Below are 19,369 nucleotides of genomic sequence, written 5' to 3'. Positions count from 1 at the left end.
TCTGTCTCTCTATGTCTCTCAAAAGTCAGTCTACAGTACAGAACCAGAACCAAGGGTGGTGTACAGTACAGAACCGGGCGGACAGGATTCATAACGGGTAACAAAACATAACAAACATTTGACATTTGACATTCAATATACATTAAACAAAACAAATAAAAACTACACTAAAATGTCAGGAAGGGACTAGTGGACAAGAGATCTACTGTTAGTCATTTTACACTTGGATTCATGCTGAAAATAGCAGATCTACAATTGATCTATATTGTTTATAGCGTATGAGAGTTTATGAGTTTTGTCCCCTGTGGTGAGAAAATAAAACCATAAATTGGTCATTGGTTAGACCAGTCATACAACCAAAACCATACTCGAACCCTCACCCTAACCCTAACCTCCCACACCTAAACCTAACCTTACCCCTCTCCTAACCCTTAACGCACCCCTCACCAACCTTATTCCGGTCATTTTAACGCACCCCTCACCAACCTTAATCCGGTCGTTTTAACGCACCCCTCACCAACCTTAATCCGGTCGTTTTAACGCACCCCTCACCAACCTTAATCCGGTCGTTTTAACGCACCCCTCACCAACCTTAATCCGGTCGTGTTTTTTTAAATATATATTTTTATCCCACGATTTTGTAACCCATTTTTCACCCGTGTCAATTATCTAATGTGATCCTGGGCTCTACACACCCTCCACCAACCTAGTCCCCATATATGGGGGACAAGGGGAGAGCAACCTAGTCCCCATATATGGGGGACAAGGGGAGAGCAACCTAGTCCCCATATATGGGGGACAAGGGGAGAGCAACCTAGTCCCCATATATGGGGGACAAGGGGAGGCCAACCTAGTCCCCATATATGGGGGACAAGGGGAGAGCAACGGACTTGAACTCATGCTTCCTTCATGCCAGAGTGTCCAAGTTGCTCCTTTACACCTGACAGGGGGGAGTTTCCCTGGTTAGACGTAGCACGTGGAAGGAACACGTTATTCCAACCAGTTCCTTTCCCCTCCATCAGGCACCCCGGCTGGCCAGGGGGAGGCAGTATAGAGACCAGTTCCTTTCCCCTTCATCAGGCGCCCCGGCTGGCCAGGGGGAGGCAGTATAGAGACCAGTTCCTTTCCCCTCCATCAGGCGCCCCGGCTGGCCAGGGGGAGGCAGTTTAGAGACCAGTTCCTTTCCCCTCCATCAGACGCCCCGGCTGGCCAGGGGGAGGCAGTTTAGAGACCAGTCCACAGTGTACAGTTATGCCCCAGTCCACAGTCCACAGTGTACAGTTATGCCCCAGTCCACAGTCCACAGTGTACAGTTATGCCCCAGTCCACAGTCCACAGTGTACAGTTATGCCCCAGTCCACAGTGTACAGTTATGCCCCAGCCGATCCCAGATGGTTGTCTCACACGTTGGGAGGAGAAAAAAAAGGATGGGATATCGGGCTTTCACCCCACACATTACTTTTCTCAGAGATAAGCCTCAAGGCTTGCAGTCATGGCTTCACATAGCTCACGTAAAGTTAAAATATCCGTGCAGGATCCAGAAATGCATAGCCGTTGCATTTCGTCACTATTCTAGTGGGACATCTGCCCGGATGTGTATCGGTTCTATTCTAGTGGGACATCTGCCCGGATGTGTATCGGTTGAGGCTTCCCGTAGGGCGTTCTCTCTTCTGCTTTGTTGGGGGGGGGGTAGCATATCCGTGCAGGGGGGGGGTTAGCATATCCGTGCAGGGGGGGGGTTAGCATATCCGTGCAGGTTCCAGGGGGGGGGGGGGGTTAGCATATCCGTGCAGGTTCCAGGGGGGGGGGGGGGGTGCAGGTTCCAGAAATGCATATTTGCATTTGAAATCTGGCTGACTATATAGTTGTGTACAACAGGAAAATCATCATAAAGGAGGTAAAGATGGAAAAGAAACATATACAGTGAGGGGGGGGGCCGGGGGGGGGGTTCATATTTTACGGGGGCCAGTTTCTAATTGCAGCCGTCCGTATAGGTGCCCTTTGAGAGCAGTTTTGAAGGAGTCAAGTGATTTGCATGTCTTAATGACTGTTGGTAGGGCGTTCCACATTTTGATGGCATAGGAGCGAAATTAATTTAGTCCCTTGTTTGTGCCGAATCTGGGTTGCACATGGGTTGTTCGTTGCACTCCCTCATGGTGTTGTGGGTGTGGACTTCGTTTACATTAAGGAAGTATCTAGACAGGTACATGCAGGGTATCTTGGTGGTGTATGGAATCTTGTGGACCAGACCCATTGCTAGATGCTGTACTAATTAAGCCATCCAGCCTGTCAAATTGGGCACTGGGTAGGGGTGAGGTGGGTTCGGGGGGTGAGGTCAAGTAGAGAGAGAGAGAGAGAGAGAGAGAGAGGGGGGGGGGGGGGGGGGAACGACGACAGGCCAGTTCTGATGAGTCAGATTAACTGACTGTAGTTTTACAATGAGTCCACTAGGTGGTGGACAATGAACACATTACATTTAAAAATTTGTTTTTACTCCCCGTGGAGTATTGTCCATTTGCAGACCATGTTTCCATCAGAGTTTAGAAGCACTCGTTTTCTGTAAAGCAACGTCCTGCTGCCTCTTGCGTTATGATGTGCTAATTCAAAACAGGTGGTACGCAGGGTCATGTTGAGTGATATCTAACGAGCGCTTCCAAACTCCAGTAGCCTACTTGGAAAAAGATTAATCTGAAAGGACCCAAAGTAGATCATAACATGTCAACAGTGGACTCTTTTTTTTTTTTTTTTTTTTTAAACAATGTATTTATTTTCCTTTTTTACACACAAATAACAATACAACCATACAGAAAACAACAATGAACATTACAAGACAATACAATTACTAATAGTCTTCTGTCTACTGTCTGTAGCTCCGAGACCCTGGGCCCCTCCCACCGCGGTTCAGAAACGTTTCCACAATACACGCTTCTTACCCTTTTCTGCACAATGAATCCAAAACGTGAAGGGGCAGAAAGGGTTTACACTAATTCAAACTTAGCAACGCCAAAGAAAATCCAACTTTAAACGGTTACACGAGCGTCACAGCGGTTGTTTAGCATGTTTTTCAAGGAAGTTTAAAAGCTTTAGCGCCTCCCCGGCGCCTCCCCTGGTCGAACATTTCCAACTGACCTCAGTTCACTCGACGTGCTGCACGCGCACGACTTCCTTGATAAACATGGAAGCGACTGACAAAAGGCTCGGTTCAAATGGCCAGTTGGATTTTCTTTGGCGTTGCTAAGTTTGAATTAGTGTAAACCCTTTCTGCCCCTTCACGTTTTGGATTAATTGTGCAGAAAAGGGTAAGAAGCGTGTATTGTGGAAACATGCGCCGTTTCTGAACCGCGGTGGGAGGGGCCCAGTAGGGTGTGACCTCATCTCGGAGCTACAGAATGAGCGTATAGGGAGAGGACACATATGGGGCTATCTTATATCCTACCAAAACATTTGAACTGATGCTGGAAAAACATGCAGGGAAGATGGCCCATTTTAGCATTTCAATTCATTCAGTGAGTGAGAGAGACAGTCATTTGAATGCTTCGCATAGTAGCCTAAGCCCACCATCACAACTTGTTTAGAAGTCAATTCAAATCATTAGCATAGACACTCACTGGCCTGACAGAAGTGGGTATTTAGGGAGCAGTGCTCCACCTTGTGGTACCAACTGGCATTGGCGCACGCCGTGTGAAAACTGTGCTGAAAACTGAAACTGTGCTCACAGTAAGACGCACAGAGAGACAGATGTCATTGAATTGAGCATTATCTATACATAACAAAGTGTGAATATCTAGCTATAAAGCAAGTCTTCTCACTTTGTGCTATTCTAGATCTAGCATAGTAAGACAAGACACAACAGATACAATGGTTCTTCTGACAAGACAAGACACAACCGTTCAACATTCTGTGTAGACGTGTCATGATCAGTTGTTTGTGTGAACCAGGTAACCAACCAGTTTGACAACCTCTTCTCTTTCCTTGTCTGTCTGTCTGTCTGTCTGTCTCTCAAACATGCTTTATTGGCATGACATTTTACAAGTGTTGCCAAAGCACAATCACAGATATGACAAACAACAACATAACAACATAATATCACTGAAATGAAAAAAATATATACTTGTGACAGGAATTGACATATTTTGCAGCCAAAACTGCACATTCCTTCTGTTCCCCCAGAAGGAGTGGTAATTTCTCCCTTTCTGTCATACTTCGGAATTCTGGGAAATTTGTGGGAAAAACTTGTCTGTCTGTCTGTCTGTGCACATTGTCAAAGTCTTTCTCAGGTTTGTATCAGTTACTGTAGTTAGGTAGTCTGCCACAGTATACTGTCTGTTTAGAGCCACATATGTTTCTAGTTTGGGTTGTGATTGTGTGAGTTCGTTCCAATATGTGATGTATTTATCTTTTTCTTTAGTTATAATCTAATAGTCTCTCTCTCTGTCTCTCTCTTTCTTTCTCTCTGTCTCTCTATGTCTCTCAAAAGTCAGTCTACAGTACAGAACCAGAACCAAGGGTGGTGTACAGTACAGAACCGGGCGGACAGGATTCATAACGGGTAACAAAACATAACAAACATTTGACATTTGACATTCAATATACATTAAACAAAACAAATAAAAACTACACTAAAATGTCAGGAAGGGACTAGTGGACAAGAGATCTACTGTTAGTCATTTTACACTTGGATTCATGCTGAAAATAGCAGATCTACAATTGATCTATATTGTTTATAGCGTATGAGAGTTTATGAGTTTTGTCCCCTGTGGTGAGAAAATAAAACCATAAATTGGTCATTGGTTAGACCAGTCATACAACCAAAACCATACTCGAACCCTCACCCTAACCCTAACCTCCCACACCTAAACCTAACCTTACCCCTCTCCTAACCCTTAACGCACCCCTCACCAACCTTAATCCGGTCATTTTAACGCACCCCTCACCAACCTTAATCCGGTCGTTTTAACGCACCCCTCACCAACCTTAATCCGGTCGTTTTAACGCACCCCTCACCAACCTTAATCCGGTCGTGTTTTTTTAAATATATATTTTTATCCCACGATTTTGTAACCCATTTTTCACCCGTGTCAATTATCTAATGTGATCCTGGGCTCTACACACCCTCCACCAACCTAGTCCCCATATATGGGGGACAAGGGGAGAGCAACCTAGTCCCCATATATGGGGGACAAGGGGAGAGCAACCTAGTCCCCATATATGGGGGACAAGGGGAGAGCAACCTAGTCCCCATATATGGGGGACAAGGGGAGACCAACCTAGTCCCCATATATGGGGGACAAGGGGAGAGCAACGGACTTGAACTCATGCTTCCTTCATGCCAGAGTGTCCAAGTTGCTCCTTTACACCTGACAGGGGGGAGTTTCCCTGGTTAGACGTAGCACGTGGAAGGAACACGTTATTCCAACCAGTTCCTTTCCCCTCCATCAGGCACCCCGGCTGGCCAGGGGGAGGCAGTATAGAGACCAGTTCCTTTCCCCTTCATCAGGCGCCCCGGCTGGCCAGGGGGAGGCAGTATAGAGACCAGTTCCTTTCCCCTCCATCAGGCGCCCCGGCTGGCCAGGGGGAGGCAGTTTAGAGACCAGTTCCTTTCCCCTCCATCAGACGCCCCGGCTGGCCAGGGGGAGGCAGTTTAGAGACCAGTCCACAGTGTACAGTTATGCCCCAGTCCACAGTCCACAGTGTACAGTTATGCCCCAGTCCACAGTCCACAGTGTACAGTTATGCCCCAGTCCACAGTCCACAGTGTACAGTTATGCCCCAGTCCACAGTGTACAGTTATGCCCCAGCCGATCCCAGATGGTTGTCTCACACGTTGGGAGGAGAAAAAAAAGGATGGGATATCGGGCTTTCACCCCACACATTACTTTTCTCAGAGATAAGCCTCAAGGCTTGCAGTCATGGCTTCACATAGCTCACGTAAAGTTAAAATATCCGTGCAGGATCCAGAAATGCATAGCCGTTGCATTTCGTCACTATTCTAGTGGGACATCTGCCCGGATGTGTATCGGTTCTATTCTAGTGGGACATCTGCCCGGATGTGTATCGGTTGAGGCTTCCCGTAGGGCGTTCTCTCTTCTGCTTTGTTGGGGGGGGGGTAGCATATCCGTGCAGGGGGGGGGTTAGCATATCCGTGCAGGGGGGGGGTTAGCATATCCGTGCAGGGGGGGGGTTAGCATATCCGTGCAGGTTCCAGGGGGGGGGGGGGGGGTAGCATATCCGTGCAGGTTCCAGGGGGGGGGGGGGGGGGGGGTTAGCATATCCGTGCAGGTTCCAGGGGGGGGGGGGGGGGTTAGCATATCCGTGCAGGTTCCAGGGGGGGGGGGGGGGTAGCATATCCGTGCAGGTTCCAGGGGGGGGGGGGGGGGGGGGGTTAGCATATCCGTGCAGGGGGGGGGTAGCATATCCGTGCAGGTTCCAGGGGGGGGGGGGGGGGGTAGCATATCCGTGCAGGTTCCAGGGGGGGGGGGGGGGGGGTAGCATATCCGTGCAGGTTCCAGGGGGGGGGGGGGGGGGGTAGCATATCCGTGCAGGTTCCAGGGGGGGGGGGGGGGGGGGGGGGGGGGTAGCATATCCGTGCAGGTTCCAGGGGGGGGGGGGGGGGGTAGCATATCCGTGCAGGTTCCAGGGGGGGGGGGGGGGGGTAGCATATCCGTGCAGGTTCCAGGGGGGGGGGGGGGGGGTAGCATATCCGTGCAGGTTCCAGGGGGGGGGGGGGGGGGGGGGGGGGGTAGCATATCCGTGCAGGTTCCAGGGGGGGGGGGGGGGTTAGCATATCCGTGCAGGTTTCGGGGGGGGGGGGGGGGGGGTAGCATATCCGTGCAGGTTCCAGGGGGGGGGGGGGGGTTAGCATATCCGTGCAGGTTCCAGGGGGGGGGGGGGGGTGCAGGTTCCAGAAATGCATATTTGCATTTGAAATCTGGCTGACTATATAGTTGTGTACAACAGGAAAATCATCATAAAGGAGGTAAAGATGGAAAAGAAACATATACAGTGAGGGGGGGGGCCGGGGGGGGGGTTCATATTTTACGGGGGCCAGTTTCTAATTGCAGCCGTCCGTATAGGTGCCCTTTGAGAGCAGTTTTGAAGGAGTCAAGTGATTTGCATGTCTTAATGACTGTTGGTAGGGCGTTCCACATTTTGATGGCATAGGAGCGAAATTAATTTAGTCCCTTGTTTGTGCCGAATCTGGGTTGCACATGGGTTGTTCGTTGCACTCCCTCATGGTGTTGTGGGTGTGGACTTCGTTTACATTAAGGAAGTATCTAGACAGGTACATGCAGGGTATCTTGGTGGTGTATGGAATCTTGTGGACCAGACCCATTGCTAGATGCTGTACTAATTAAGCCATCCAGCCTGTCAAATTGGGCACTGGGTAGGGGTGAGGTGGGTTCGGGGGGTGAGGTCAAGTAGAGAGAGAGAGAGAGAGAGAGAGAGAGAGAGGGGGGGGGGGGGGGGGGGAACGACGACAGGCCAGTTCTGATGAGTCAGATTAACTGACTGTAGTTTTACAATGAGTCCACTAGGTGGTGGACAATGAACACATTACATTTAAAAATTTGTTTTTACTCCCCGTGGAGTATTGTCCATTTGCAGACCATGTTTCCATCAGAGTTTAGAAGCACTCGTTTTCTGTAAAGCAACGTCCTGCTGCCTCTTGCGTTATGATGTGCTAATTCAAAACAGGTGGTACGCAGGGTCATGTTGAGTGATATCTAACGAGCGCTTCCAAACTCCAGTAGCCTACTTGGAAAAAGATTAATCTGAAAGGACCCAAAGTAGATCATAACATGTCAACAGTGGACTCTTTTTTTTTTTTTTTTTTTTTAAACAATGTATTTATTTTCCTTTTTTACACACAAATAACAATACAACCATACAGAAAACAACAATGAACATTACAAGACAATACAATTACTAATAGGCTATAAAGAAAGCAAAACAATAACCAAAAAACAAAACAAACAACAACAGCACTACTCCTCTTCAGCTCCATCCATTAAGCGTGACAATTTATTGTTCTTTATCTAATAAAACGGCCCCACACCTCCTGCAACATTTCTTGTTTGTCCTTGAGAATATATGCAATCTTTTCCAAAGGTAAACATATAGACAGTTCCCTGAACCACTGTGTAATACTTGGTTTGTCTGGTCTCTTAATGCTATCATTCTCTTAGCTTGTAAAAGACATATATCTATAAACATTTGTTCATTACGCTTTATCTTCTGTCCCTCTGGATATAGACCGAGCAGGAAGAACTTTGGTTCTGGTACAATATTTATTGACAAAATCTTCTGTATTTAAATCCTGCCCCCAAAATTCCATCAACTTTGGACAGGACCATAGACAGTGGAACAATGTGCCTCTTTCTTCACCGCATCTGGTGCACACATCTGGAATGTTACAATTATATACTTATTGAGTTTAACTGGTGTGATGTACACTCTCATAAGCCAATTGTATTGTAGAAGTTTTCGACGAGTATTCCCAGTCTGGGATTGAGCTATTCGTACACAAGCCGTACTCCATTGTTCCACTGTTAAATCAACAGTGGACTTTTATGAAACAAACACTTTGAGGATAGAAAGAGGATAATTCAAGCTTTCTCTACAGCTGCAATGTTGGTGAGTTTGACGTTGTTTAATACAACCAGAGAGGACTTTTCTGTTTGGATGAATGGGCTTCCATTGCACCTGTAGGTAGCACCTTGCCATTAACTTTATTATGGTAAGATGGACGCGGTCTGCATGATTCTCTCTCTGTCACCATGCAGGCTGGATTGTCCTGTTTTTCTTGTAGATCTGCTCTTGTAGTGTGGGAGGAACCAAGGGGAGGAACGAGGAAGTGTCTCGTAACGTTCCCTTCCCCCCCAAACAGTCAGAGACTCAGATAATCTTGGATCTTTTCCCTCTACTCTCCGGCCAGCTCTGCTCTGCTCAACAAGGTCTACAGGTATTTATAAAAGATACTTTATGCTGTTAGTATGTTGTGTAAACACTTAACCTGTGGTTAACAATAAGCCTACATGTATCTCTGAATATTGAATACTTTACTTTTTAAACTAAGCAACAGCTACATATCCTTAAATATTTTCAATATTATTAGCCTCTACTTGTATTATGTCTTCTGTAATCTCAGCATCATTGAAAATGAAGACTTTGTCCTTTTTATAAGAAAACAAATAAAGGTTAAATGTACTTTTGAACCCCTACCATGACATGTTCTATGAGCAGGGTGTGGCTGTAAACAAGTCCTTGGCTTAGTCCACTTCCCTGCAGGGTAAACAAAGAACTTTGCTTTGCTTTGAAAGTGCAATATAATTTGTATTATACACCAAAGACAAGCCCCTTGGCATTTTATCTGTTGAATTATCCTCCATTTTCAATTAATCTGAACATTAAAGACATGACATACAAATACACACTTATATGAAGTAAAAAGGAATAACAGTTAAATAAAGTTACAAATTACAATACAATAATTAGTGCATATTTGCAGTTTGTCCACACAGCCTTATAGCCCCATTTGTGCCCTCTCCCTGCTACGCTCATTCTGTAGCTCCGAGACCCTGGGCCCCTCCCACCGCGGTTCAGAAACGTTTCCACAATACACGCTTCTTACCCTTTTCTGCACAATGAATCCAAAACGTGAAGGGGCAGAAAGGGTTTACACTAATTCAAACTTAGCAACGCCAACGAAAATCCAACTTTAAACGGTTACATGAGCTTCACAGCGTTTGTTTAGCATGTTTTTCAAGGAAGTTTAAAAGCTCTAGCGCCTCCCCGGCGCCTCCCCTGGTCGAACATTTCCAACTGACCTCAGTTCACTCGACATGCTGCACGCGCACACGCACGACTTCCTTGATAAACATGGAAGCGACTGACAAAAGGCTCGGTTCAAATGGCCAGTTGGATTTTCTTTGGCGTTGCTAAGTTTGAATTAGTGTAAACCCTTTCTGCCCCTTCACGTTTTGGATTCATTGTGCAGAAAAGGGTAAGAAGCGTGTATATGTGGAAACATGCGCCGTTTCTGAACCGCGGTGGGAGGGGCCCAGGGTGTGACCTCATCTCGGAGCTACAGAATGAGCGTATAGGGAGAGGACACATATGGGGCTAGCTTATATCCTACCAAAACATTTGAACTGATGCTGGAAAAACATGCAGGGAAGATGGCCCATTTTAGCATTTCAATTCATTCAGTGAGTGAGAGAGACAGTTTGAATGCTTCGCATAGTAGCCTAAGCCCACCATCACAACTTGTTTAGAAGTCAATTCAAATCATTAGCATAGACACTCACTGGCCTGACAGAAGTGGGTATTTAGGGAGCAGTGCTCCACCTTGTGGTACCAACTGGCATTGGCGCACGCCGTGTGAAAACTGTGCTGAAAACTGAAACTGTGCTCACAGTAAGACACACAGAGAGAGACAGATGTCATTGAATTGAGCATTATCTATACATAACAAAGTGTGAATATCTAGCTATAAAGCAAGTCTTCTCACTTTGTGCTATTCTAGATCTAGCATAGTAAGACAAGACACAACAGATACAATGGTTCTTCTGACAAGACAAGACACAACCGTTCTCAATGTGTGAAGGGCCGTCATTTGGCTTGTTGTCATCAACATTCTGTGTAGACGTGTCATGATCAGTTTGTGTGAACCAGGTAACCAACCAGTTTGACAACCTCTTCTCTTTCCTTGTCTGTCTGTCTGTCTGTCTGTCTCTCAAACATGCTTTATTGGCATGACATTTTACAAGTGTTGCCAAAGCACAATCACAGATATGACAAACGACAACATAACAACATAATATGACTGAAATGAAAAAAATATATACTTGTGACAGGAATTGACATATTTTGCAGCCAAAACTGCACATTCCTTCTGTTCCCCCAGAAGGAGTGGTCATTTCTCCCTTTCTGTCATACTTTGGAATTCTGGGAAATTTGTGGGAAAAACTCTCTATAGCTCCGTCATCACAGTGACAGCTCCTCTCTGGGCAGCCAGGTCTGTCTGTCTGTCTGTCTGTCTGTCTGTCTGTCTGCACATTGTCAAAGTCTTTCTCAGGTTTGTATCAGTTACTGTAGTTAGGTAGTCTGCCACAGTATACTGTCTGTTTAGAGCCACATATGTTTCTAGTTTGTGTTGTGATTGTGTGAGTTCGTTCCAATATGTGATGTATTTATCTTTTTCTTTAGTTATAATCTAATAGTCTCTCTCTCTTTCTTTCTCTCTCTCTCTCTCTCTGTCTCTCTTTCTTTCTCTCTCTCTCTCTCTGTCTCTCTCTCTCTCTCTCTCTCTCTCTCTGTCTCTCTCTTTCTTTCTCTTTGTCTCTCTCTTTCTCTCTGTCTCTGTCTCTCTCTATGTCTCTCTCTCTGTCTCTCAAAAGTCAGTCTACAGTACAGAACCAGAACCAAGGGTGGTGTACAGTACAGAACCGGGCGGACAGGATCCATGACGGGTAAAGATTCAAACACACATTTGATGACTTGTAGGTCTACATTCAATATACATTAAACAAAACAAATAAAAACTACACTAAAATGTCAGGAAGGGACTAGTGGACAAGAGATCTACTATTAGTCATTTTACACTTGGATTCATGCTGAAAATAGCAGATCTACAATTGATCTATATTGTTTATAGCGTATGAGAGTTTATGAGTTTTGTCCCCTGTGGTGAGAAAATAAAACCATAAATTGGTCATTGGTTAGACCAGTCTAGCCCTAGAACGGCTCTTGTTGTTACATACAGTATGCACAGTATTTCACATACAGAGCCATAGAACACCCAGGTTAATTTCAGTTCGGGTTCAAAATGTGCGCCATAAATGTGATAAATGCTCCGTTTGTACTCACCCATTAAATAATTCCAAAGACGTGGAGTGAAATATGGTCCTCTAGTTTTATATCCATGTGAAAGTTCTGGCACAAAACGCGTATTTAGTGAATTATCTCCACTTTTTCAAGAGATGCACACGGACGCCTTTCTCTCCGGGCGAGGGGGACACAGACACAAACACAGACGTCATCACCAATTGACCAGGGAAACGCAAAAGTTTGCGGTCACACAATTGGCAGGTGCTTTGCGATAGGTGCTGGGTAATTAATCACACCACCTGCCAATTGTGTGACCGCAAACTTTTGTGTTTCCCTGGTCAATTGGTGATGACGTCTGCGGTAAACAACAGGAAGGTTACTATCACTCCGGCCCCCCCCTCGCCCGGAGAGAAAGGCGTCCGTGTGCATCTCTTGAAAAAGTGGAGATAATTCACTAAATACGCGTTTTGTGCCAGAACTTTCACATGGATATAAAACTAGAGGACCATATTTCACTCCACGTCTTTGGAATTATTTAATGGGTGAGTACAAACGGAGCATTTATCACATTTATGCCGCACATATTCATATCTACAAGGAAACGGTGCAAGCTATCTATGCCTATGATACATGAAAATTTACGAAGTATAATTAAATGATCACAGGCATTCTAGGTCTAAGACCAGTCATACAACCAATCTCAAACCCTCCCCCTAACCCTAACCTCCCACGGGGCAGCACACCTAAACCTAACCTTAACCCTCTCCCAACCCTTGACGCACCCCTCACCAACCTTAATCCGGTCGTTTTAACGCACCCCTCACCAACCTTAATCCGGTTGTTTTAACGCACCCCTCACCAACCTTAATCCGGTTGTTTTAACGCACCCCTCACCAACCTTAATCCGGTCGTTTTAACGCACCCCTCACCAACCTTAATCCGGTCGTTTTAACGCACCCCTCACCAACCTTAATCCGGTCGTTTTAACGCACCCCTCACCAACCTTAATCCGGTCGTTTTAACGCACCCCTCACCAACCTTAATCCGGTCGTTTTAACGCACCCCTCACCAACCTTAATCCGGTCGTTTTAACGCACCCCTCACCAACCTTAATCCGGTCGTTTTAACGCACCCCTCACCAACCTTAATCCTACTAAGTCATCCAGCCTGTCAAAGTGGGCACTGGGTATAGGGTGAGGTGGGATCGGGGGGTGAGGTCAAGTAGAGAGAGAGAGAGAGAGAGAGAGAGAGAGAGAGAGGAAGGACAGGCCAGTTCTGATGAGTCAGATTAACTGACTGTAGTTTTACAATGAGTCCACTAGGTGGTGGACAATGAACACATTACATTTAATGTGTTTTTACTCCCCTGCTGCCTCTTGCGTTATGCGCTAATTCAAAACAGGTGGTTCGCAGGGGCAGTTGAGTGATATCTAACGAGCGCGTCCAAACTCCAGCACGTAGAAAAAGATTAATCTGCAAGTGATGGCCAAAGCATTTCCGCGGGTCCCCAGTGGGGGTCCCCAGTGGGGGTCCCCAGACAAAAACCTTGAGAACCCCTGCAGTAAGGATATGCTATTGCACTACTGGTCTGTCGTGACCCTATATTACTGGAATTACAAATTCTAAAGTCTAGGATACCTTAACTATAATTAAAAGTTAAAGATGGCGCCGTATTCACTATGGTGAGCTAAGTTGTGTGATGTTAACTGTCACCGACCAACCTGACAATGCTCCAAATGTATGTGCAGCTATTTTAGATATTTTGTAAAAGTCGTGAAAATGTGACGCAAATTTGGAATATTTATTTTTCTGTTTTCTGTTTTTAACTCAAATCTTTGCTTCTGGGGGGAAGGGGGGGGGGGGTCCCTGGAACTACATATTTTCAGATGGGGGTCCCTGGAACTACATATTTTCAGATAGGGGTCGGCGGCCAAATACATATAGTTTCTGCGGTCCTTGACATTAAATATTGAGAACCACTGATATAGAAACATGAGGTTTAAAAAATACATTTTTTTAATTTCGACGTGGGGCCTCAATGGGTTAAGTGCCTTCCAGACTTTGTGCCCCCAACAACCTGGCCTAGCAGAGACCTTTGTAGTTCAATGTGTTTTAAATTCAGAGTGCTATAATGTAAGAGATGTGTGACCAGTGGCTGTAGATTCAACATGGATTATAATGATTCACTAAATATTGTTCATCCTCTCTTTTCTACCAGGAGTCATCAGGAGAGAAGCCGCCATCATTTTCAACAGCACTGCATGGGGCCAGAAGAGAATGTCCCATTCATTTAGCTTCATAGATAGATAGATGGATGGATAGAACATTTAAAAACATCCTTTTATTAAATTAAGAGTTTGAAGGCTGGAATGAAGCCAACCAGCGACCTGATAAATTAACTCGTAACACATTTGATTCCATTCACAAGGATCGGAAAACCCCCAAAAAGAGGGTTTTTAATTGACCTATAGCCAAGACCCGCCCTCTCCCTCTTACACACTCCCACCTGGACACTTTCCAGCCAGGCTCATTCATTCCAATGTAAAGATCATGGATTTTACACATTAAATACTGGTTCATTTTTGGAACCAGAAATACAACAACAAGGCCTGCCGTCATACTGTATGCACTGGAAAAATATGTGCGTGGCATTTCTTTATTAAAACTATGTTTTATCATATAGGAAAACTATGTTATGCTTAGCTGTGATTGGACCATAGCAGTTTGGGGAGGGGCTTGGGATAGGTCTAATGGTGTGACGTCAGGTTCTCTTTCTAAATACTGGATTGTTACGACATTTTACTGTAGCTGATAATACAATATCTCTATGGAGAAAATGAGTGGGAGTTCTGCTTCTGGCGCGTCATCGTTGACCTCTAGTGACGGAGACGACCCGACTGATGAAAGGTTTGAATTGACTCATTTCTCCTGCGTGTTTACAGATGTGTGCGCGTCGCTACAGATGTAGCGCGACGCTGCTTTCAACCACCTTATGGCAGACGCACCGCTCTGTTCCTTATCACAGACGCACCGCTCTGTTCCTTATCACAGACGCACCGCTCTGTTCCTTATCACAGACGCACCGCTCTGTTCCTTATCACAGACGCACCGCTCTGTTCCTTATCACAGACGCACCGCTCTGTTCCTTATCACAGACGCACCGCTCTGTTCCTGCTAAATACACTGAAGCATAATTAATCTATCTCTGTTCCTGCTAAATACACTGAAGCATAATTAATCTATCTCTGTTCCTGCTAAATACACTGAAGCATAATTAATCTATCTCTGTTCCTGCAAAATACACTGAAGCATAATTAATCTATCTCTGTTCCTGCTAAATGCACTGAAGCATAATTAATCTATCTCTGTTCCTGCTAAATACACTGAAGCATAATTAATCTATCTCTGTTCCTGCTAAATACACTGAAGCATAATTAGTCTATCTCTGTTCCTGCTAAATACACTGAAGCATAATTAATCTATCTCTGTTCCTGCTAAATACACTGAAGCATAATTAATCTATCTCTGTTCCTGCTAAATACACTGAAGCATAATTAATCTATCTCTGTTCCTGCTAAATACACTGAAGCATAATTAATCTACTCCATCGTACAGCGGTGTTGTTGCTCGTCATAATGATGAAAAAGTTGTCAGGAGGACAGACGAGTGATGGATGTAAATAGATTTACATGCTTACACTGACTCCCACTCATAAAACAATGTTTGCTCATAAAACAACGTTACATATGTTTTAAATTGTAATGTTGTGTATATCCAAATAATAATTGATTTTTATTTATTTAGCAGGCAATATTAAAATTTAAAGGACAACTATATTCTTTTCAACCAAGGTTGATGTTTTAGGTTGTTATTAGATAAAGTAAAAGATGAGTTAATTTGCTGCTTTCTTTCGTTTTAGGGATTTTAGCTGATTTTGACAGGGGGCGGGGGCATTCGAGCATGGGGCTAAATATGTATTTTCTTTTACAAAATGTTATAGCAATTTCTTTTTTGATTATTTATATTTATTATTTATATAATAAATTACATCTGGCCACAAAAGATCACAGGATCTACTGAAAGGGAAGGCTCACTGTGTGTATGGGCTCAATATGTCAGTTTGACACATTCAGTAGATCCTGTAATCTTTTGTGGCCAGATGTAATTTCTTGGGGTCTAGTAGGACTATAGTAAATAATAAAAAAAGAGATCGCTATATATTTTTTTAAAGAAATACATATTTAGCCCCATGCTTGAATGCCCCCGCCCCCTTGTCAAAAACAGGTAAATTCCTAAAACAAAAAGCTGCAAATTAAAAAAATATATACACATCTTTTACTTTCTCTTATTTACACATCTTTTACTTTCTCTTATTTATAAATAAACTAAATGCTGTTGATCCTCTCTTTGTAACAGGGTTGATCATCACAGAGCAGTCTCTCCTGTACCCAGCTGTGTCTCCATGAAGAGTGACTCGTCCATGCATGGACTTATTGACTTCAAAGATGGACACCACTCTACTGATCAAAGGTTGAAACATGAACTCCATCTGGTGTCTGAATTGTGTACTCCAAATCAAATCAAACTTTATTTCTAAAGCATCTATCTGAGCAGATCTAATGGGGAGGGGCAGACATGGAGTAATGTGTTCACGTTTTATAGTGCCGGTAAGAAGGCGGGCAGCTGTGTTCTGCACTAGCTGTAAACGCCTGAGTGACGCCTGGTCGATGCCAATATACAAAGAGTTGCAAATTGCAATAATCTATTCTTGATGAAATCAAAGCATGGATAACCATCTCCAGCTGTTTTTAGGGGGAGGTAGGATTGGACCGTGGCGATGATTGGAAGAAGAGAGTTTTAACGACGGAGCTGATTTTGTTAAGTTTAAAATCTTTTATCAAAAATAAAACCAAGAAAGGGGACAGTGGCACAGTCTGTAGTGTTGTCGCCTCACAGCTAGAAGGTCCTGGGTTCGATTCCCGCTTTGGTCGTTGGGGGCGTGTTCTCTCCTCTTCGTCATCAGAGCCCATACCCGAGGCGGGGTTGGCGAAAGGGCCTTTCTGTGTGGAGTTTGTATGTTCTGCCCGTTTCCCCTAGGGTAGGTACCCTCACATGTTCTCCCCGTGTCCCCTAGGGTAGGTACCCTCACATGTTCTCCCCGTGTCCCCTAGGGTAGGTACCCTCACATGTTCTCCCTGTGTCCCCTAGGGTAGGTACCCTCACATGTTCTCCCCGTGTCCCCTAGGGTAGGTACCCTCACATGTTCTCCCCGTGTCCCCTAGGGTAGGTACCCTCACATGTTCTCCCTGTGTCCCCTAGGGTAGGTACCCTCACAAAAAACATGCAGTAATCCTGGTCTCTAAACTACCTCCCCCTGGCCAGCCAGGGGGGCCTGATGGAGAGGAAAGGAACTTTTAGGAATAACGTGGTCTTTCCACGCTCTATGTCCGACCGGGGAAAAGCTCTCTTGTTGGGTGAAAAGAAGCAGCTTGGACTCCTCATGCATAGAAGGAAGCATGAGGTCAGTCCGTTGCTCTCCCAGGTTGGCAGAGGAAGTGTAGTGCCCAGGATTACATTAGATAATTGACACCGGGTGAAAATCGTGGGATAAAAGATTTGAGAAAAATATAAATAAAACCAAGATTTCTAGAAAATGGGTGGATGTTAGAACTTAACACACCCAGGGAGCTAAAGGATATTATGGTCGGATGGTGGTAAAAAAACATATTTCAGTTTTGTTTTCATTTAGGGTGAGAAAGTTGACATTTTAAATAACTTATATAACTGAAATAGCTGTGGTCAATGTTTACAGCTGAATGTTTAGGTTTAACTTTATATGCTTTTTGTTTGTTTTCAACTAAGAATAATCACGTTTGAGTAGAACTTACTAGACTATGAAATTGCCAAGCCTGATATGATTGTCTATAAATCCTGTTGATCCTCTCTTTGTAACAGGGTTGATCATCACAGAGCAGTCTCTCCTGTACCCAGCTGTGTCTCCATGAAGAGTGACTCGTCCATGCATGGACTTATTGACTTCAAAGATGGACACCACTCTACTGATAAAAGGTTGAAACATGAACTCCATCTGGTGTCTGAATTGTGTACTCCAAGTCAAATCAAATCAAACTTTATTTCTAAAGCATCTATCTGAGCAGATCTAATGGGGAGGGGCAGACATGGAGTAATGTGTTCACGTTTTATAGTGCTGGTGAGAAGGCGGGCAGCTGTGTTCTGCACTAGCTGTAAACGCCTGAGTGACGCCTGGTCGATGCCAATATACAAAGAGTTGCAATAATCTATTCTTGATGAAATCAAAGCATGGATAACCATCTCCAGCTGTTTTTAGGGGGAGGTAGGATTTGACCGTGGTGATGATTGGAAGAAGAGAGTTTTAACGACGGAGCTGATTTGTTTATTAAGTTTAAAATCTTTATAAAAAATAAAACCAATAGGGGGGACAGTGGTACAGCCGGTAGTGTTGTCGCCTCACAGCTAGAAGGTCCTGGGTTCGATTCCCGCTTTGGGCGTTGGGGGCGTGTTCTCTCCTCTGCGTCATCAGAGCCCATACCCGAGGCGGGGTTGGCGAAAGGGCCTTTCTGTGTGGAGTTTGTATGTTCTCCCCGTGTCCCCTAGGGTAGGTACCCTCACATGTTCTCCCCGTGTCCCCTAGGGTGGGTGAAAAGAAGCAGCTTGCACTCCTCATGCATAGAAGGAAGCATGAGGTCAGTCCGTTGCTCTCCCAGGTTAGCAGAGGAAGTGTAGTGTCCAGGATTACATTAGATAATTGACACCGGATGAAAAAATGCGTTACAAAATCGTGGGATAAAAATAAAAATAAAACCAAGATTTCTAGGAAAGGGGTGGATGTTAGAACTTAACACACCCAGGGAGCTAAAGGATATTATGGTCGGATGGTGGTAAAAAAAAACATGATTTCAGTTTTGTTTTCATTTAGGGTGAGAAAGTTTACATTTTAAATAACTTATATAACTGAAATAGCTGTGGTCAATGTTTACAGCTGAATGTTTAGGTTTAACTTTATAAGCTTTCCGTTTGTTTTCAACTAAGAATAATCACGTTTGAGTAGAACTTACTAGACTATGAAATTGCCAAGCCTGATATGATTGTCTATAAATCCTGTTGATCCTCTCTTTGTAACAGGGTTGATCATCACAGAGCAGTCTCTCCTGTACCCAGCTGTGTCTCCATGAAGAGTGACTCGTCCATGCATGGACTTATTGACTTCAAAGATGGACACCACTCTACTGATAAAAGGTTGAAACATGAACTCCATCTGGTGTCTGAATTGTGTACTCCAAGTCAAATCAAATCAAACTTTATTTCTAAAGCATCTATCTGAGCAGATCTAATGGGGAGGGGCAGACATGGAGTAATGTGTTCACGTTTTATAGTGCTGGTGAGAAGGCGGGCAGCTGTGTTCTGCACTAGCTGTAAACGCCTGAGTGACGCCTGGTCGATGCCAATATACAAAGAGTTGCAATAATCTATTCTTGATGAAATCAAAGCATGGATAACC

At 44.7% G+C, this 19,369-nt stretch overlaps 1 protein-coding gene and 1 long non-coding RNA gene across 2 annotated transcripts; both read left to right on the top strand.

Moving 5' to 3' along the window:
* The first annotated feature begins 4,493 nt into the window (after positions 1-4,493).
* On the top strand, positions 4,494-14,240 carry LOC308310702. The gene is made up of 4 exons (XR_013963524.1): positions 4,494-4,549; positions 8,784-8,962; positions 11,400-11,471; positions 14,048-14,240. It is a non-coding gene; the product is annotated as an uncharacterized lncRNA (long non-coding RNA).
* Positions 14,241-14,502: 262 nt separating this feature from the next.
* LOC308311032 (uncharacterized protein) lies at positions 14,503-19,192 on the top strand (the record flags this gene model as incomplete). Its single annotated transcript, XM_080757529.1, has 4 exons — positions 14,503-14,736; positions 16,246-16,359; positions 17,785-17,898; positions 18,994-19,192. Exons 1-4 carry the CDS (start codon positions 14,657-14,659, stop codon positions 19,190-19,192), a joined length of 507 nt encoding a protein of 168 aa, XP_080613655.1. The 5' UTR covers positions 14,503-14,656.
* Positions 19,193-19,369: the final 177 nt, after the last annotated feature.

The sequence above is a fragment of the Protomyctophum bolini genome (assembly GCF_963924005.1).
Source record: "Protomyctophum bolini genome assembly, chromosome: 23".
NCBI lineage: Eukaryota > Metazoa > Chordata > Actinopteri > Myctophiformes > Myctophidae > Protomyctophum > Protomyctophum bolini.
Note: the sequence above shows the minus strand (reverse complement) of the source record. Positions and strands in the feature narration are given on the sequence as shown.